Below are 22,326 nucleotides of genomic sequence, written 5' to 3' on the forward strand. Positions count from 1 at the left end.
ATACGATAACCTACAAGCGGAGTACGCACAACTCAAAGCGTCTCATGCACAACAAAGAGAGGAGTTTGAGCAACTCAGAGCGTCTCAAACACAACAAAAAGCGGAGTATGAAGCGGCTCATGAACAACAAAAAGCGGCTTATGAACAGCTTCGCGAAATGATTATGAACTTGTCAAATAGTGGAACATGTGCGCCTAATCTTTTTTTGTCGTATAAGCACCAGCCTCCGCCAGGATCTCCTCCTCCTCCACCAGCTCCACCTTTATATTAATTTGTAATCAACATTATTTACCTTTAAAACTTCATTTAATATTTTTCTTGAAACATATTCAGTTTGTAATGAATATTATTTAACATTGTTTTTTTTGTGTTTAATATAAATTTTATTTGCATAATTGGTTTGTATTACAATTAATTTATATAGTTTATATTATATATCCTAAATAATTTTTTAAAAACAAATTCAGAAAAAAATATTGCCAAGGATTTTACCGACATACTTACCGACGGACTTAATCCGTCGGCATTAAACAGTAGCTTCCACAAGTACTGATGAATTTACAGACGGACATATTTGGTCGGTATTTCATACATTCACCGACAAATTTACCGACAGTTTGTTTCCGTCAGTAAATCACAATATCACCGACGGACTAAAAATTCATCGGTATATTTCAAGTGGGAATATCACCGACGGACTAAAAATCTGTCGGTATATTTCAAGCGAGAATCTTTTTTTTTTGCGCGCAACTTCCTTCTGTAAAACCATCGGCAAATGGTTTTTTTGTTTTTCCGACCGATATGGCAACGGAAATTGGAATCACCGACGAAGGTAAAGCCGACGGACTTAATCCGTCGGTGATGACATCGGTAAAAAAATCACCGACGAACTTCTAATCACGCACCGACAGAATTTGTCCGTCGGTAAAACTGTGGAATCTTGTAGTGTGTGTAAAAGATAGGCAACATGTCACTAACTCTTTAAAAAAATAGATAACGCGTCATTTACCTAAATAGATTTTGACCACTATAAACAACTGAAAAGTTAGGTTCCTATTTTTTGAAAAAAAAAAATTCATTTTCAACACTTTTTTTCACTTAAAAATATCGATGAAACACCATAAAGACTCAATAAATCTATCTCCAACCTTAAACCACACTTTAATCTCTCAAAACAAATAAAAAAAAAACTACAAAGACCTTATCTATGTTTTTATGGCAAGATGAATGGTAAAAAAAACACCTTAGTGACACTCCTCTCATACATTAGAACTTATTTACACTAAGATCAGCATTTTTATTGTCAGAATATAGCCAATCGATCATTTTCTCTCTCCTTCCTAGTTTTCTAGCGATTTTCTCTCTTTTCTCTCAAACTTGATTATTGAAATGTAAATAAAATAAAATTTTAAACAAAAAAAATATACTAAAACTAAAAGGACCAAAATAACGTAACAAATTCCTTTCAAGTTTTAGCATGTGCCTAACATTACCATTATTCATAATTGGTGTTAAATTCCTTTCAAGTTTTAGCATGTGCCTAACATCACCAACCTTTATTATATCACCATGCTTTTTTTAAAAAAAAAACCCATCAATTTCAGTAACTTCCTTTCATTTATCATCTATTAACACTACGTGATCTTTATTATATTCTTTAAAACTATGAAACAATTCTTTTTTTAATAAAATATAAAAATAACATACAGAATCTTTATTTGATGGGTTTTTCAAAATTTTCCTTGCCTTTATAAACCATGAGATCATCACAATCATCTCTTATATTATATAGAAAACACAACATCTCTTGACTTTCTACAACTTCAATTCTCATTATATATATCTTTACACAAGGTTGAGGATCTATGTTTCATCCTCAATCTTTTCTCAAACATGGACCATATACATCATTAACTCCAAACACCTTCCAGCTAGTATTGTTTGCACCAATATCTTCTATAACTTGTGTAAAGATAATAATAGAAAGAGGACTTATACTTCATCCTTAATCTTTTCTCCAATATTAACCATTTACATCATCGTTAAAATTTTAATAAAATGGTCATGTACACTAATTCTTTTATCCATCCTTAAGGAATATGAATCCAAATTTAAAAGCAAATGATTAGTAGAGATGGACTGGCATATTATGCAACTTTGAACATGCGCCTTTATGTGTTATTTTTTATATATTTATTGCACTTAACCTCTGTAGCCAACGCTAATTGAATTAGATACATTACTTTTTTGGATTAAATTTAATTATTATTGTCATAACCTAATTTTAGATCCCCTAAAATTTTCTCAAATTTGAATTTTCTTTTAGAAAAATCCAAAAATTCAATAAAATAATTTAAATAAAATATTTTAAAAAAATATATATTTTTGGATCATAAACATACAAGGAATTAAGTTATAGCTTGGAATAAAAATAATTTTTTTTAAGAAAATAAAACTTAAAAACCATAAAACAAAACTTGGTGGGAATATTAGACTACCATGTACAAAACAACACCCAAACATGCCACAATTAATATTGATAACTTTCAAAGTGAAATTGCCTAACAATATATCTCATGGTGTCATGTCATCTTAAGCTAATACTAGACTAAACCCAGGACCTAAGCTTATTCTTGGGATAAGAAACATGGAAAAACTGGGTTCGAGAAGCAAACCTCTCTTCTCATCAGAGCACTGCAGAGAAAAACTCTCAAGTACTGCTATATATACCCTATCAAACACCAATCTCTCAAGTCACTTACCTTCCTCTCGCAGTAAAAAAAAAAATCACAGCCAAGATTTCTCAGATATTTAAACAAAACACAGTACTTTCCTAAAACCAAAATGCTCATATAGTTTTCTTCTCATTCTTAGTACGGTTATGAACAAATAAAAGAAACAAAAATAGTTTAAGGCCATGTCTTAATACATATGCATTGCTTGAGCATGTGGTTAATGCAAACAAAGACACGGGAAATGTTTAAACTAAAACCATTAAAAACACAAAACAAGAGATAACTTTATCAAACCCTAGCAAGGCACAACACAATGAAGGAACTCGCAGATATTTATAACCAGATAAGCTACAAAGGCAAAAGTTTTTACCTAAGGGTCCTTAATTTATTGGCTGAGAACCAATTGCTGTAATGCTACTTTAAGGGTTGTTTATTAAGCTTTCAGGGTGTGTGTTTTATGATGACTTCCCAAACTAAACTGTTGCTCCTCACTCTCTTTCCTTTCCTTTTTTCTCCTTTCTTACTTTGTTCTTTCTCTAGTTTCTCCTCTTACTTTGTTCTCTATTTCCACTTTTTCACTCTTTCTTCTTGTAGTATTACTTACTTTCCCCTTGTTCCCTCTTATCTCTCTTCCCTTCTCTTCCATCTTCTTTTCTTTTCTTTTTTGGTGGTCTGTTATTTATAGAGACCTACGAACATTCTAGACTCTCTTTATTTGGAAAGATCATAACCCTTAAAACCCTAAAGATGATCTTCAACCCTTCACCATAAGTAACAAAATTTGTACTAGGTTAGGGCTATAAGGAAGCTGGATGGACAGCAGGTTTGAGCATGTTTTGGTTGTCTTGTGACAGTGGGTCCAGGGTTGGTTGTGGCAAGATTTTTAGCTGATGTTGCAAGTGGTATAACAAAGTATAAGAGGGCGTTTTTTTTTCTTTGGTTTTGGTGGGAGGCAAAATCATAAGAATTTGATGAAAGTTTCCTTTCACGTTGCCAAGAGAACAAAGTCTTAGTTGAGAAAAGTGGTCAGTGACTTGTCAATTCGTTTTTATCTAATTAGGGGTCTTAGTTAGGGAAAAACAACATCATTTACCTCTTCCATTTCGGACACTGTTCGTCTTTACATTTCAAAAACGTTTTTGAAAAAAATAATTTTTTATTGTTTTATTGTTTCAAATTATTATTTTTGTGTTTTTATATCGTTTTGATGTGATGATATCAAAATTAAATTTAAAAATTAGAAAAAAAATAGTATTTTAATACAGTTAAGTACTTTAAAAAGCAATCGCTACTACAATATCTAATAACCTCTTAAGTTTTGTCAATTTAAGACCAATGATGTTGACTTCGGAAAAATTAGCTTGGTCCTGTTATTTTGACATTTTGTTTTTTTATTTCAATCATTGGTTTGTCAAAATTTTAATTTAACCTTTAATTAGGCTGATTTTTCATAATTTCTTTTAATTTAGCCCCTGATGACTTGCAAAACTATCTTCAATATTGGCTTCTATTACACTTCAGTCCATGAACCTTTAATTCTGGTTAAATCAACTTTAAATATGTTTTTTTTCTTTAATTAAGCCCCTTATTGAATCAATTAAGGCCTTCCAAAGTTCTTTCACTTTTATCTAGATACTTGGCTTTTCAATTACTGTAATTTCACCATAAACTTCAAATCTTCTCTTCAATTAAGCCTTTGTTTAACCAAATTAGACTTCCAAACTTTTTCATCTTTTTCATTTTGGTCCTTAATCATCTAATTTATACTATCTCATCCAATTGTAGTCTATTTTCTATTTTTTTCTTCTACAAGACCCCATAATTATATGTTCACTTTTTATTCCATCTCAACAAAAATCCCACATAAAATTTATCTTTTCGTATATGACCAAGCTTACCATATGAAATATATATATATATATATATATATATATATATATATATATATATATATATATATATATATACATGCTTGCATGTTTTTATGTTTATCCTAGCATTTTTACAAAAGAAAAACAAAATGCAATATTTGTCATGCATATTTTAGGGTTTTATAACAAGTTTATAAAGCTCATTGAAATTTGTCCCAGTACATTAGAAGGCTAATTGGATTGATATTCCAAAAGAAAATCTTCCTTATTTTCTCACAATTCATGTTAAAAAAATATTTTGCTATTCACTCTTAGCATTTAGGATAAATTGACTCGATACAGGTTGTTATGTTGCGTATTAAGAGTAGTAGTGCATCTTCTTGGTTTTTCAAATTCAAGATTTAAATTTCAATTTGGTCCCTATTGTATCAATTTAAGCTCAAACTTCCTTAATTAATAGCGCATGTGGGCGTGTGGCGTGGTAAGACATTTGGATCAAGGAGTCGTGACCTAGTTGTTTGGTTAAGAGTCATTATGAGACCAAGGTGTATTGGTCTTATCAGAAATTCCAAGAGTAAGGGACTAGTTGTGGTGAGGAAAGGTATTGGCACCCCTAACGCATATTGCCTGAGATAAGATGCATTGTGTAGTTTAGATATGGTTTAAAGGTTTTGATGGATTCATAACCCATGGTCTGTTTATAGCTTGGAATAAATATTTACTCCCATGAATAAATCTTTCATTTCAAATTTATTATGGGCTCATATGTTCAAATAAATTCTTATGGAAAGGATTCATGTAGATGCCCTGAAAGTGTTCATTTATCCCGGAAAGCAAAAGGGTTCTCCACAACTTATATATTGTGGTGAAAATACTTCCAACTAAAATTGATAAATATCTAAAATAATCTTGAAATTTTTCTACTCAACTCCTGATATTCAAATAGCAACCTATTTATAAGTCCAACATTTATACCAGGATATTAACCATTAATTTTCATGAATTAAAATTTATAGATTTATTGAAATATTGGCAAAGTCCTTAAAGAATTTTACAAACCATGGTAAAAAAAAAACAAATCTCCGTTATAAAAATGCAATTTTTTATAAGAATTAAGTCGTATGCAAGTAAAAATCATCTTTTTTTATTTTTAAAAGATTTTGTTTAAGGTCATGTTTGGCAAAATCATATTTTTATTCAAAACAAAACATGCCTAAGGATGTGTTTGCCAAACACGCCCTTAAGCTAAAATTCATTTTTATCAAAACAGTAGCAAACCAAACAAAGTCTTAAGTATTTGACCCGATTTTGACCTAATTGGGTTGACCTAAAAACACTGGCTCAACCATAAACTGAACCAAAAACCAAGGTTTAACCCAAAACTAAACCAAAATAGAGATTTAAACCGAAACAAAATCAAAAATAAAAATAAAAATATTAAATTTTCTAACAAAAACAAATCAAATATCAAGGAAAACAAAGAACATGAAGAACAATGAAGAACATTCAAACTCAAACCCTACAATGTAAACAAGTATCTATTTGTTTCGATTATTGCTCAAACATTACGATTTTTGTCAAAAATATGTTTCAGTTCAAAACTGAAACTCTAAGATTAAAACCCACAAAAACATGTTATTGATACATGAAAACCCTAGAGGATTTAATAATTATGATATATGAACTTGTAGAAACCAAAATCAAATCAAAATAAAACATAAAACTAGCACTCAAGACAATATTCTTTGAATGAACATGAAGAATATAAACCTAGATTACCAAGAAAAATCATCGTACACTGTCAAACCCAGAAAATACATTTTAAGTCTTTAAACCGAGCTCTCTTAGCCCTAACAAACCACATTATCATAAACAAATAGGTTTGAATTAAAAACACTAGCAAATAACCTTGAATCATCAAGAACATGTATAAGATTTCAACTTCCAAAATTGTAGCCCTATTATTAGTAAAAAATTATATTAAAACTCAATTCAAAACTGACTCTTTAAACACTTAAGACCCAAACTAAACTCGGGAATCAAGAACATGCATTAGCAACCTAGACTAAGCCATCAAACACCTTTTAATACCTTTGACAGATTCCAAAACTAAGCACACATAAACCTTTTAAACATCTCAATAACATTAACAACAATTTTAAAATAAAATTAATCAATCAAAACAATATTTTCATTCATCAATCCACATAAATGCTAAAACACAAAATAATGCCAAAAAGATTAAAAAATATCATTAAATATTGAAAAAACATGAATGGGCAGACCATATGGACTCCACCTTTAAGTTTTCACATAGCCTTCTCCAAGCTTGCTGGCTATAGGCTGCTACTTACCTTCTCTTTTCCTTCCTTCTTTTCCTTTCACTTTCTATTCTTTTTAAAGTTTGCTAGACCTTTTATGTTAGGTCTTTGAACCTTCACACTAGGATCTTTTTATAAAGTATACCCTCATATTTTTCTCTTTTCTCTCTTTTTTTTTAATCTTTGATTTTTAGGGGTATTTATAGGGTTTTTCTAGGTTTTTTTGTAGATTACCTCATAGATTGATCAAAACTCAGTCCTTTGATCAAAATGAGAGAGTTTTTGACAAATGTTAACAGCTGTAACCTTTATCCTTCAATAATTTTTAGGGATGATGGTTTTGCGTAAATGGTTTTCTCTTTCTTAGAGATAAATGCATGTATTTCTCATCTTCTGATCTTCGATGAAAGATTTATGGCCCTCAATAAGAACCCTTTAGGCGTTTTTAAGTGTGAACACATGAAAAGATTATGTGGTTTTACACAAATGGGTATCTCAATCAAGGACAATTGAGTTGGTCATTTACAAGGCTTCGCTAGTGAAACTTTGATGTAAACGTCATCGAAGACCATCTGAATTTGGTAGAGAAGATGCACATCTTTTATTTGGATCTATCTTTGCTTCATTTGGAAGTCTGTAACTCCACCTTCATTCCCTTGAAGGTGTCAATGTGATCAACCCAAAATCTAAAAATGCAGTGATGGTTGTTGATCAAGGGAAAGATGTTGGAAACTTCTATGGATGAATTAGGATGTAAACGTCCAAGTTCATGAAAATGAGGTTATAGAGGGGATATTCTTCTTCTATTTGTTAGAACCCTCATGCCATTTAGAGGTTTAAAATTCCACAACAAGCTCTTGGAACGTGTCAACCCGAACATTCAAAACTGTCAATGATAGAGACAAACAGTGGGTGAATAACACGCCGTCTATGTTAAACCCCTAGAAATTAGAGTTTTGAATTTGGGATCTGAAAAATTTCATGCCAGTCCTTATTCTTTCAATTTCAGTTAATTACACCTGTAATTGCCTCTAAATTTTTAATTTCATGCAATTTCACCTCTACCAAACTCATTCATTAACCTCAAAGTTTAATATCATTTTCATCTTGGTCTTTGGTTTTCGATTTGTGCATTTGGACCTTTAATTAACCATTAAACTTGTAATTTTCTTCAATTTAACCTTTATTTGTGAATTTCAACCCTTGAAATGTCGTGCCTTTTACAATTTGATTATTGGTTTTGAATTTCTTCAATCAAACCTCTAATTAGTTATCAAACTTTAATTTTTTATATATAATTAATCCGTTGATTTAATCAATTAAACTGTCCAAAGTCCAATTTCAATCCCCAAACATTAATTTCTTTCAATTGACACCAAAAAATTGATTTTCCTTGCAATTAAGTCCTCAATAAAATTAATTAAGCCTTCCAAAATTGTCATTGAGTCTTTACTCATCTAAATTTGTATTTCTTTACCCCAAATAAAAATATTTTGACCAAATGGGTCTTTTATCAATTAAAATAGGGTCGTCAATTTTGTCAATCTTGTACATTCTGGTCCTCCAACTATTCCATTTGTCATTTTGGTCCTTTACCACTAACTTGGGTAGTCTTCTAGGCTTTCTTCATGTGTATCCTCTTGTATTTTTAAATTTGTTTTCTATTTTTTTGGTCTTGAATTTCTTCATTTTGACCCTTAAACTTTATTTTTCTTGCAATTTCACCCCTGATTTTATCAAATTAAGCTTGTAAAAATTAAGTCTAGTCCTCTAAAATTTTAATCTTCTCAATTAAGCCCAAATTAAGCTTTCAAACTTATGTTTCACCAATTAAGTTATTAATAAAATTAATTTGACCCATTAAAAGTCTAATTAAGTCTTTGCATTGTCTTTTTGGTCTAAATTAATTTATAAACTTAATTAAATCATTAAGGTTAAATCAAATTAGCCTACTAAAAATCTAATTAAGTCCTCACACTTACTTTAATACAAATTCATCTAATATTCATCTTGAACTTGCATTGTCTTTTACTTTTAGGCCTTTCAAAAGTGCTTTTGAATTTACAAAATTGTCACAGATTTAGTTTGGTCACTCCATCTGTTATTTATACATGTCAATTCTTCTTCAGCTTGCTTTTGCCAACCAAGTCACTTGTCTTCTTGTATATTTTTATTTTTAACTTTTTCTCTCTCTTTTTTATTTTTGTATAAAATAGAATGACAATTTTAAAGAACCTAAAGTTGGGTTATTTTTGTAAAAGAGATAGGGCTCAAAAGCATGCTATCTAGAAGACAAGGGCTTAAAGGCACACTCTAAAACAAATTATGCCAAAAGCATTATGTAAAAAAAATAAGGCTCAAAGGCGCGTTATTTGGAAGGCGGTGGCTCAAAGGCACAATAAAAAATAATAGTGTTGAAAGCACTATGTGACACGACCAAAGAGTTGATGTCTTCTCCCAATTATAGGAGTGTCGAAGTAATATATAACCCAACAAGACCGGAGTTGAACCACAAGGAGGTTAATTGTATAAAATACAAATAAAGAAATAAATAATAATAGAAAAGGAGTTGAAGAGAGATTTGAGATGTGATATTGATATAAGGATTAAACAAGGATAAAATAATTGTCAAGGTTAGAGGATCCACTAATAGTATTTCAAACAAGTATAATATAAACTCTTTTCATTACTCAATTGGAAACCACACACAAAAGAGATTCCAGTCGAATTATAAATTGTTAACATGATTACATTAGTTATCTTATTTGAATAATGCTAATACTTATAAATGTTGTCAGGTATTCATGATTATAACTTATGTTAACAATAAATCAAGTTCATGTCATAGCACAGGTGTCGATTATATCATACGGTTGGGCTATGAAAATATCAAATATTTGTTGTACCAAGGGTTATACAACATAAATCTAGATTAACGATTTAACAAGTAAAGTATTAAAAGTGAACAAGATAACAAATACAAAACATATAAGTATCAAACATTAAAGTTCATGTTGAGTTTATACTATACATATTCTTACACCATTAGTGTAACCTTTTCACCTTGATATAATAAACTTAGCTAAACATAATGAAAGAGAGAAACATAAATAAACAAGATAAGAACATAAATAAGATATAAGTTAACTAAGTATAGGAAAGGAAATGAAAAGCATAAACAAGATATTAATATAAACAAAACTTAAGCATTACAAAAATTTAAAGAAAGGGAGCAAGAACATGATCTTGATCTGAAAACCAAAATGTCAAAATACATAGCAAATGCCTCCTTTTATAAGCCAAAATTCAGAACTATTGATTTGATGACTAATTGTTGAGTGGGTGGCCACATCTTGACTTGGTGACAATTGTTATCTTCTTGTCTAAACAAAACGTCATTGCTAACATCAGAATTTGAATAGATAGTCTTCATGAAAGTTCTAGGAAATTATCTCAGCTTTTCAACAAAATAAGAATCAGCGCATTTGGACTTCTAGAACTCAAGATATGGGCTGAATACTGAATAGTATCTAGGTTGCATGACAGATTCTGACTTCTCAGTTGTTGCTACAATCTGAACTTGAAAACGGTCGTTTTGAATCTTTGACTCTTCATGAAAGTTTTAGGCCTATATCTTAGTTTTTCATACATATAAACTAGACCTAAATCCAAGTTCTACAGCTCCAGTTATGATCTAATAACTAAATGGTGTTCCAGTTTGGACTGAACCAGTATTTCTTTTCTAAGCTAAGCCCTCTCTTTGTCTTCTCAATTTCAGTAGTTAAACTCATCAATCAATCCTTTCATTTATGTGATAGGCCTGCATTTAAGATGAACATTTACCATAAATTAAAGGTATCTTATATTATCAGACATGTTATTATAATACATGCTCTAGTTAAGGAGTTATTGATACTTCAAGTGCAAAATAATGATATAAAACCTTAATAAAAATGCATTTTTAAGTACTAATCACTATATAAAAGAGATAGGGCTCAAAGGCGTGTTATTTATAAGGTGAGGGTTCAAAGGCGTTCTCAGATGAAAATAGTTCTGAAAGCACTATGTAAAAGAGATGGGTCTTAAAGACGTGTTGTCTAGAAAGCAAGGGCTCAAAGATGCACTAAAAAAATAGTGTAAAAAGCATTATGTAAAAGAGATAAGGCTCAAAGATGTGTTATCCAAAAGGCAGGGCTTCAAGGCACACTCAGAAGAAAATAGTGTCGAAAGCACTATGTAAAAAAGATTAGGATCAAAGACATGCTATCTGGAAAGTGAGAGCTCAAATGCACACACAAAAATTGATAGTTTCAAATATGTTGTCTAAAAGTAAGTGGTTTGAAAGCGTACTTCAAAAGATATGCTTCAAAGATGATGTCTGAAAGTGAGTGAGTTAAAAGCGCACTAGAAAAGATATGCTTCAAAGTTGCAGTCATATAATCTAATGATCTCATATTTAGATATAATTTGCCTTTATATCAGTGGGAATTGAATCTCTGATGGATTTTCTTTGCTAGAAAAAATTCAAATCCATAAAGGATTCTCTTCTTTGACTCCCTATAAAGATCAAAATGCAATGCTTTCAAGATTATATGCATGTATTTTTATCTGAAAAATATGTCTCTTTTCTTCATGGACTTTGTCTCTTAAAGCTTTAATCTTTGTAGGGAGTTTTCATGACTCTTCTGTTTAGGTCTGCTCGAGCTATAACTTGTGGAATTGATCTTTGGGAAAAGAATGCTTATCTGATAAGCTCATATGATCTTTGCATACATCTTTATCTCATCGATTATGACCTTTCAAAACTCCCCTACTTATCATTTATAATCATATAAGTATAACTTCTAAGGTGTCATGATCACCTCTCGGTATTTACCATACATACTCTATGATAGCTTTCCTGGTTATATATTGAGTTCTCAAAAGATATTAAAGGATTTAAACAGCTTACCTCTTATTCTTTTTCTTCTTATAAAAGAAGTTAGGTAGCCAGTTGACGCAGTCAAATGATTTATGTCTTCTTTCAATTGTAGGCATGTCAAAGTAATAAATAATCTGGCAAGACTAAGGTCGATCCACAAAGAGGTTAATTATACAAAATCATAAATAATAAAAGAAATAGAGTTGAAGAGAACTTTGAAATGTGATATTAATGTAAAAAATTAAACAAAGATAAAATAATTATCAAGGTTAGAGGATCCACCAATGGTATTTCAAATAAGTATAGTCCAAACTCTTTTTATTACTTAAATGGAAACCAAACACAAAGGAGGTTCCAATTGGATGATTTATCATTGATGGCTCATTTTAAGTTGTTAATATGATCATAATAATTATCTTATTTTGAGTAATGTCAATACTTGTAAATGTTGTCAAGTATTCATGGTGCTAACTTATATCAACAACAAATCAAGTTTTTTTCATAGTACAGATGTCGGTTATCCATACAATAGGCTATGAAAGAATCAAGTATTTGTTGTACCAAGAGTTGTACAACATGAATCCAGACTCACAACTTAACAAGTAGGGTATTAAGATTGAGTAAGATAATAATTATAAAACACGTTAATAGCAGACTTTCTTAAATATAATCATTAAAGTTCATATTGAGTTTGAACTATACTTATTCTTATACCATTAGTATAACATTTTCACCTTGACAAAAATAAACTTAACTAAATATAATGAAGAAGAAAAAAAATAAATAAACAAGATAAGAACATAGCCATGATATAAATTAACTAAGTATAGTAAAAGAAATAACAAATATAAACAAGAGATTAATGAAAATATTACATGAAATAAAACTTGAATATTACAAAAATATAAAGAAACAAAGCAAGAGAAAGATCTTGATCTGAAAACCAAAATGCCTAAATATATGGCAAATGCCTCCTTTTATAGGCTAAAATTTAGAACTATTGATTTGGTGGCTGAACAAAATGTCATCAATCACATCAGAATTTGAATAGATGGTCTTCATGAAAGTTGTGGTTATTTGTCTCATTTCTCTAACAAAAAAAACAGACTCATTTAAACGTTTAGAACTCGAGATATGGGTTGAACATCGAACAATGTTTGAGCTGCATGACAGATTCAGACTTCTCTTTTGTTACTAAGATTTGAACTTCAAAACAGCAGTATTGAATTTTGGACTCTTCATGAATGTATTAGGCATATGTCTTATCTTTCCTTCAAGTTAGACTGCACCTAAATCCAATGTCTAAAACTCAAGTTATGACCTAAAAACGGAATGGTGCTCTAGTTTTGAATCGAACCAGCCCAACTAGAATTTCTTCTTTAAACTTAGCCCTCTTTTTATCTTTTCAATTTCAATAGTTAAACACATCAATCATGAATCCTTTAAATTATGAGATATGTATATTTTACAAACCTGTATTTAAAATGAGTATTTACCATAAATTTAAAATATGTTATATTATCAAACTTTTTATTATAAAACATGTTTAAGTTAGGGAATTTAATGATACTTCAAGTGCAATATGATGATATAAAACCTTAACAAAAATACAAGTACTTATCACACCCTCAACTAACTTATTACTAATCTCCGATAATTAAAGCGTTAAAATAAAATAATAATTTATAAAATCCAAAACCAAATTAGTCATCATTTTACTTCACTGATCTATTCAAATAAACAAACTCTCATTAGATTTATGTATATGTTATATATCTCTTAATCAAGATATTAATAAACCTTCTTTTTATGTTTAATATATCAACACATAGTTATGGGACTTTGCTTGAAAGAAAACAAAATTTGTTTTAATGTTTTTCTAAGGTTAACATCCTTGGGTTTTATATATATATATATATATATATATATATATATATATATATATATATATATATATATATATTCTTTTTTGTTTTTAATAATATAGCTTAAAATAAAATGCATCATTAACTTATGTAATAAGTTTTAAGGTAATGACTCTCAGACCAGTTAGTCTTATGACATTAAGTGTTGAGACACTCATATAAGTTTAGTAACTCGAGTTGCAGATATTTAAATGTAGATAGTGTAATATTTGATTCTCTAAGCTTTCATTAACCTATGTAATAAGCTTTAAGGTAATGACTCTCAGACCAGTTAGTCTTATGACATTAGGTGTTGAGACACTCATATAAGTTTAGTAACTCGAGTTGCAGATATTTAAATGTAGATAGTGTAATATTTGATTCTCTAAGCTTTCTTTTCAACCTATATAACAAACATTGAATCAGTAGCTTCCAAGTCAATTGACTTTAAGGTATTAGATATTAAGACACCCCTTTCAGCCTTAATTGCTTAGGTTAGGGAAACTACCAAACCAAACTTATCTTTAATTTTTTATTTTATATATATATATATATAATTTCTCTTTCTCTTAGTTGTTACATTTAACAAAAAAAAAACATAAATATGTAATAATTTGCAATCCATAATCATGAGTTAAAGTGTGAGTGTTTAAATGATTGTTTATAAATACTTTCATGTTTTTGAAAATAAATAACAAAAACAATTATGTTTTAAAATTAAAAAAAATAGAAATTATATAAAAGACTTGATATTTTTCCATCTTCAACTCTTCCATCTCTTGAAAAGAATACCTTGATTCAAATTACCTAGGCTTCTACATTTGATTCATAAAATTAAATTACCTAAGCATTCTTAATTTTTTGGTATAAAAATGGGACAAGGCTAAATAATAATGAGTGTAGGGGTGTTTGTCATAGTTTTATATTTTGTTTTTAGTAATTTTATTTAGAAAATTCATTACATTGAAGTTTTTTTAAGTGTTTTTGGATAATTTTAATGTGTTAATATAAAAATAAAAAACTCTAAAAAACATTATTTTAATTTATTTTCAAATGAAAATCTATTTTAAAATAAGCATTTTACACCATAATTTCAAATATTCTTTAAATCTGGAATTTATTTTTTGACTTTTTTTTTATGTGGTAATATCATCAAATCTAAACCTGTAGAAATTGATATACTAGTATGTCTCACATGACAAATGTAGCATTGCAAGATCACAAGTCACAAGATGATCATTCATTGAGAATCATTCTTGTAATAAATCACGATGGCAAAAATGTTAATTAAATATATATAAAAAATACCTATCAACTCATCAATTACTAATTCGTTTTCTTTTCTTTTTTTATAAAACTTAGTTTTAAATGCTCATGTAATCAGTGCAAATACATATATCATTTAGACATAAGAGGGCGGAAATAACTATGACAGTAACAACATCACTGAAAGAAACTAGAGATCTCACCAATTAGAAGAGTTTTTTTTCCAGTTGCCAGCCTCGTTATACTCAAAATTGTCACACCGAAGATGGGGATTGTATCATCACATCAGCTCCTCAGGACTCTACCGCATGGATCTGATGAATCTTGAGTTACTTAAAGCATGACCCAGAGAACATGCAGAGTGAGCAAGATCACCTGAAACCAGTGCTGCATCATTCATCATCATCACAGCATAGGTCTCCTCCCTTGTAGATAGATAGAAAAATAGAGCCTGCTGCACGTACATTGCGTAGTAGTAGTCCAGTAGGGTGTGTGGCCCATAGAAATCCGAAAGAAGTAAAGAGGTAGATAGGCCTTGTAATTGCTTCAATAAATTTGTCAAATCTCCTCTCTAGATTTTCTCATCATTTTTTGTTTTGCTTGCATCACCATTTCTTGTAAAGTACACTGCTAAAAAGCCTGGAACAGTGTGTTTTCTAACATTAAAGTCTGAGATTTACAAATCCCAGTTCCTACACCATTTACTTCATTTTAATATTTAAAAGGCTTTTAAGCAACTGAATTTTATAATTTATTAAAATTAGGGTTTTTTACGTATTTGCAAAGAGGTGTGATTCGTTTTGAAATTAACACTTTTTAAAAAACTTGATCTCGTAAACATTGTTCTTTCTTGCATGTATATCTGAAAGAAGTTTAAAGAAAAACGAAAACAAGCTGAGTAAATAGTATATTTTATTTATTCAATAAGTTTTATATATAAAAGAATTCAATTAATAAATCAAATTAATTCCTTCAATCTTTCCGAAAGCTGAAACATTTAAGATTCTTTGAAGAAAGTATAAACCTACTGTAGTTCAGTAACTCTCCTCCCTTATCACGTTAGCTTCATTGTCTTAAAATAGCTAAAAGAGCAAGGGACTTTATCTGAAAAATGGTGCTGAGAAGACCTGCCATGAACAGAAGTTGTAACAGAGAGAATCCAGATATTTTGATTGTGATGATTGCAGAGGAACAGATAATGAGAGGTGGTGAGGATGACAAAGAGAGGGAAACAATGGGCCCTCAAAAGCCTGCAAGAGAAATGAGTGGCACTGCACCAAAGAGTAATTTGCTTCCCCATCACTCTTTTTTCTTCCTTTCTCTCTCCATCCCCTTGTTTTACTCGTGTGGCTCTTCTTTCTCTCTCTCTCTCTCCAGTTCAGTCTCCATGAAGGGGTCCATTTTATGCATCTCCCCATCTCACTGCGGAAGCTTTTTTTGGCTTTTGGGTACCCTCTTTCTTGCTTTTTAGTGAGTTTTCTGAATTTTTTGTCCTTTATTTTCAACACCCATTTGTGTTTATGAGCTTTAAAATCTCGTGGAGAGAAAGACTGAAGGAGTCTGAAAATCTGAATCTCAGTTTCTTGGGTTTCGGGTTCTTGAAGAAAAAACCATACTTTCTCTGATCATGCAAACAAATGAACCATCTTTTTTTTTTGTTGTTGTTGTTGCTTAGAGGAGGGTGGGGTTAGTGCATGAGTCCTTGTTGCTTTTATTTTATTTTATTTCTTTTTGTTACAGAAAAAACAAAAGTTACCACTGTTTTTGGGCTTTTGATTGTGCTCTTTCATGGAGAAAGAGAAACCAATGATTTCACAGGAAATTTGTGGCTTTTGATTATAGCTTGTCTGGGTTGTTCGAGGGAGCCTACATGTATTGTCAACCAGTCCACTTTGTCTTGTGAGTGTATAAAACTTCTTATGTCTGATTTGGGAAATCCCATGAATCTGCATGAAAATTCTTAACTCTCATTATTTAGCCGTCTACAAGGTATGCTGGTCGACGTTGTATCCACAGGGGCTGTCTCTTCCTGGGTGATCACCATTCAGCAAATGTAAACAAGGTTGGTCATTTTCACATGCTTTCCTTCATATCTTCCTTTTTTATAATTCCAGCACTCCTGCTATGTCCATACATTAGTTCAAAACACATTTGAACTGTTAATTTTGCTTTTCTTTGCGCCTGATGTCAACTGTTTTAGCATACTCGTGCAGAGTTCTTTAGGTCTTTCTTCTTCTTCTTTTCCCTTGCTTTTCTTGGATGCTATTTTGGTGTTCTTTAGGCTTCAGTTACATGGTCTTTATCCCATCTCTGATCTCCCCTTTCTGCTTTTACACGGATAATAGTGCTCGAGAGCTCTGGAAGCTTTAAAAGTAAGCACATCTGCAAATCTCCTATAGCTAACTATTCACTGCATCGGGAATGGTGTTAGTTACATAGCATTCTTAGATTACACCTATGTTCTCCCTTATATTGTTGATATGGTTCGTATTGACCCCTCAAGCTTACTTTCGATCCATGCTCTCCTTTCTGGCATATTTTCCATGGCCTGACGGTATTATCACTTGTATAAGACTAGGCTAGGTTCATTTGGGGCTGTGGTGACTGCAACTAAAGAGGCCCCAATTCATAGATATCTGAACGAGATTGTACATGCTGGCCTTCTTTCGCGTGTTTTAATGGCCAGTTGTAACTTCTTGAGAATAAACTGTTTTGGCCTGATGGCAATTTGCTGTACGTCCAACAATTATCTTCACCTTTCTCTATATGTGGATCAGTAAATGAAAGTGGTTGTTGATGTGCTTCCATGCGTGTGTGAAATGAATGTCCTCGGCTTAATTTCATCAAAATTAAGTTGAAATAACTTAAAATGTACCTATGCTGGAGAAGGCTTGTGCGCCATGGTATTTTATTTTTTTTTACTTTTTTCCGACCTCACAGCTGGGGGTGGCCCTCCCCAATTACATTATTACAATTTGGTAGATTGCAATCATTTGGAATCAAACCTTGCTTAAGTGAAGGAAGTTATCAAGTAAACAGCCATTAGGCTATGCCTGCTTAAAAGTGCATTCTCAATGCTCTAGAACGTTTTCCAGTGAGAGAGAAAATGCAAATTAAGGACCCTGCAAACTAACAGCCAGATATTGATCGTTTTTCATCATCCATTTTTTTGCTGAATATATACTAGCATTGTTTTTCCTCTAATTATGGTTCTACGGTTTACTATTAGTGTGCTCTGACCTTATCAATTCATTGAAATTCTTCAGTTGAATTTTACTTGACATCAGAAATTAAAACCTTCAAGATTGCCTGCAAGAACTACGCATAGTTCAGCTATGGAATGCTGATTACTGTTCTGTTGTTCATGATCTTCAGTGAGAGGAGTTCCGTATAAGTGCAAGGAACGCTGTTTTGCAAGTGAAAGTGGTCTAACATACAAGTTAAACATAGGAACTTGCTATTTGTGTCTCTTGCCATGTGATTTAATTGATTCACAATATCATGGAGAATGGTTTGTTTAGTGTTCCAATAGATACGGCAGGAAGGAATTCTGATACCATGGACTTTTCATCACAAAGAACCCCCAACTCACTTGTCCAGTTGGATTCATTTAACCTTAACCACCATAATCAAACATTGGCTGGATTTACCATGCTTCCAACATTGCAAGGAGAACCTATAAGTGATCTCCATGCAAACATTCACTCAGCAAATCGATCTTCATTTATGAACTCAGATGCATTAGTTGCATCTCTTGGAAGGAATGTTGTGGGAGATACTTTACCTGGCTGTTCACGTTCTGCTGGTAACCCTCCGTTTGAAGAGCAGTTTGGGGGTGGAATCCCTAATTATGCCCTTGCTACTCTTGTGGCTACAAGAAGTGGTCTTCAAGAAACTCTGAATAACTTGGCAATTTCAGGACCATCAAGCTACCCTTTGGAAGAGTCAAGGTCATTTGTTTCAAATGATTGCACCAATGCTTTGAATTCATCATTTGCGCCATCTTTGAATTATGGATGTGGTGAAGTATTTGGTAGTATGAATGGTAAGGAGGATTTTGACAGGTTTCCTGCTCCCATAGAGCTCAGTGGACGAACACCTTTAAGAGCAGGGTTTCAACCACATTCGTCCGTTGGAAACCTCCAACCAAATGGCTGGATAACATCAAATGGTGTGAATGTGAGTGCAGATGAATGTTTTGCATCTGGTAAACTTACTAATGAGCTCTCTTTAAGCCTTGCCACATCACAGCCTTCTGTCATGGATAGCAGAAGTATCCCTGATCAAAGCTTGGACATCACTCTTAATCATGTAGCATGCCACTTCTCGAAAGAAACAAGGTTAGGCTCTGAACAAACTTCTTGTAGCAGTAAGGAGCTTTCTTTGAGTTGCAGTTCTTACAAAACTGGTCAATCCTCACAAGTATTATTAGGATCCAGATATCTTCATGTAATACAGGAAATACTTGCTCAAATTGCAAGCTATTCACTGGAGAATCTAGAACAGGGGTTCAAGACAGGAGCAAGTACACTATTCTCTTCAAGTTACGCAATGGAGGGAGAGATGCTGCCGATGGGTTTTGATAAATCTCCTGATGGGAATGATAGACTTGATGTTCAAATGGATCCAGCACTGCAGAAACGGGCACTGGAAGCAAAGAGAACACAATTGCTAACTCTACTGCAAGTGGTATGTCGATTTAAGTATTGGTACAAACTAATTATGAAAGTGATAAAATCTTGTCTTGTCATGAATCATGCTTCTGATTAAAATGAATGTAATAACTCCTTACTTTTGTTATAATCGGTTGATATACATGCTGCACAAACGAGCTCTGTCGGATCAAAATCGAATAAATGTTTGAACATTGAAACTGAACTATCCAAATATTGAAAAGTTTAATGGCAAAGCTGTAATTGAAAAATTGCTTTATTCAAATATCATTTCCCGCCATATTTATAGTATAAATTGCTTGAAGCATGTGTGGTTATCCTATTACTTCTTCTATGGTGAAAGCTACTATCTCTTGTTACTTTGTGTGGGTTTGTTGGACACAACATCGTGGCACAATAACAAGGCACCCTACCTCATATGCTCAGGTTGATGAACGATATAGCCAATGCTTGGATGAAATACACACAGTTATTTCAGCATTCCATGCTGCAACTGAGTTGGACCCACAGATTCACACACGTTTTTCTCTTCAAACAATATCTTTCTTGTACAAACGCCTTAGGGAGCGGATCAGCAACCAAATCCTAGCAATGGGAGCTCATTTGGATAGTGGAGACACCATAGAGACAGAAGGATCTTTTGGAACTTCATACTTACAAAAGCAATGGACTCTCCAGCAGCTGAAGAAAAATGACCAACTATGGAGACCCCAGAGAGGCTTACCAGAAAGATCTGTCTCAGTTCTGCGTGCATGGATGTTTCAGAACTTTCTTCACCCGTGAGATCTTTTCTCCTAACCAACCTTGTTAAGAGGCCTTTACTATGGTAAAATGCATTAGCCTGGTTTGACAATCATGCGTCAAAAGTGAGTTATACGTTTGATGTCTTTCAGGTACCCTAAAGATGCAGAGAAGCATTTGCTTGCGGCAAAAAGCGGACTAACAAGAAGCCAGGTACATAAAAAAAGATTGTATAGTTGGATGGAATATTCCAAGAATTTGAAGGACATGCTTATACGCTCTTGTGTTTTGATCACTTGACGTTATAAGATTCAACATTTGTTCTGCTGCCTCACAATCTCCTTCACAAAATCTTGGAAATAAACAGGTATCAAACTGGTTTATAAATGCTCGCGTTCGTCTATGGAAACCAATGATAGAGGAGATGTATGCCGAGATGAACAGAAGAAAGGCTCACCAAAACGAAGAGGGAACCAACAGCAATCACAGAATTAGCATATCAGCAATCCAAGATTTAATGTGAGCTAGAGTTGGATGTAAAAATAGACATGGTAGTGACGTGAAGAACTACTTTGTTACTATTATGATTGAATAGGTGAAAAAAAAAAAAAGGGCATCCAGCAAATGGATATAACTGTATATAAATGCTCCAAAGTGTTGTTGGGGTTAACATTTTAATCACGTATTTGTTGATTGGGATATGTTCCCTCCACTAGCCATGGATTAACTAAGTGGATTTCACATGCATGCATTGAACATGAATTCATGGCAATCTTTCTTTTATTGTAGGCCTCACTATATGCAGTGATACGTCTGGCTCGAGCCGCCCCAAATAAACATGTAAAGAACCCTGCTGTGTTTTTAAATTCCTTTGCTTATAAATTCGAAGAAATCCAAGAGGCACAAGTAGCACAGGACACTATTTAGAGGTACACTTAGAGTTGTTTAGTAATTTAAAAAATAAGTGCATTATTAAAAAGAATTGATATGCAGAATGCATGACGCCCAAACGCTGAAGGCATTGTGATCTCTGCAGCGCACCATCTACGAGAAAGAGCGTGTTTGGCAGTGTGGTTGCGAGTATTTTTTAAATAATTTATCAAAATACATGTCAATGATGTTTTTTTATTTTTTAAAAATTATTTTTGACATCAGCACATCAAAACGATCCAAAACGTACAAATTATATTAAATTTTAGCCAAAAAAAATTCAATTTTTTTGGGAACGCAGCCGTAGCCGCATTCCCAAACGCTGCCTGAGACATGTGTGGTCCAAAGGTATCTGGTTTTGTGTTGGCAGTATTTTCTTCTTTTCTTTTCTTTTCTTTTCTTTTTCTTTCATCTCTCTTCATCTCAAATTTCATGTTTCACCCTTCAAAATCTCAAGACAGCTATTCAATTGTTTTCTTCTTCAATTTGATTCATATTTTTTTTTATTCCTATTCATTTTATATGAAATGACTTATTCAATTGAATTTGTTTTGCTATTTAATCCTTCTATAATTTTTTTTCCATATTAGATTTCATCCTTATTTTTTTAATTGCTGTTTTGTTTTTACATAGATAAATTTTTAAATTTGATATTTTTCTGGTTTCGTTATTTAACATTAAATTGATTGGAAATTGAGCTTATTGATTGAGTCCAGATATGAAATTTAATGGATTACGAGTTTAGGAGATTAACTTAAGTCTTGAAGATTCGTTTGGGTTTGCTTGTTTTTTTTTATAAAAAAAAGCTCATGATTTTTCAGTTTTATCTTCAAAATTTATTTAATTTTAAATTAGGCACCGTTATTTTCTTATTTGCTTTCTATTAGATTTTTCATTGGTTTTGAAAAATCTGACATTGAGTTTTTTGGTGATTAAACTTCATAATTTTATTCAATTTTCTTTC

The 22,326-nt window shown here is 31.9% G+C and overlaps 1 protein-coding gene across 2 annotated transcripts; it reads left to right on the forward strand.

The window, feature by feature from the left end:
- Nucleotides 1-16,099: 16,099 nt before the first annotated feature.
- LOC133674359 (homeobox protein ATH1-like) lies at nt 16,100-21,177 on the forward strand. Of its 2 annotated transcripts, none has more exons than XM_062095415.1 (6): nt 16,100-17,080; nt 18,285-19,358; nt 19,458-19,707; nt 20,118-20,470; nt 20,585-20,645; nt 20,800-21,177. In XM_062095415.1, exons 2-6 carry the CDS (start codon nt 18,520-18,522, stop codon nt 20,953-20,955), a joined length of 1,659 nt encoding a protein of 552 aa, XP_061951399.1. In that variant the 5' UTR covers nt 16,100-17,080; nt 18,285-18,519; the 3' UTR covers nt 20,956-21,177. The 2 variants fall into 2 exon arrangements, with proteins under 2 accessions (XP_061951399.1, XP_061951398.1); XM_062095414.1 differs by having other exon boundaries at nt 16,100-16,917; nt 16,997-17,080; nt 18,285-19,707.
- Nucleotides 21,178-22,326: the final 1,149 nt, after the last annotated feature.

This window comes from Populus nigra, chromosome 15 (assembly GCF_951802175.1).
Source record: "Populus nigra chromosome 15, ddPopNigr1.1, whole genome shotgun sequence".
Classification (NCBI taxonomy): domain Eukaryota; kingdom Viridiplantae; phylum Streptophyta; class Magnoliopsida; order Malpighiales; family Salicaceae; genus Populus; species Populus nigra.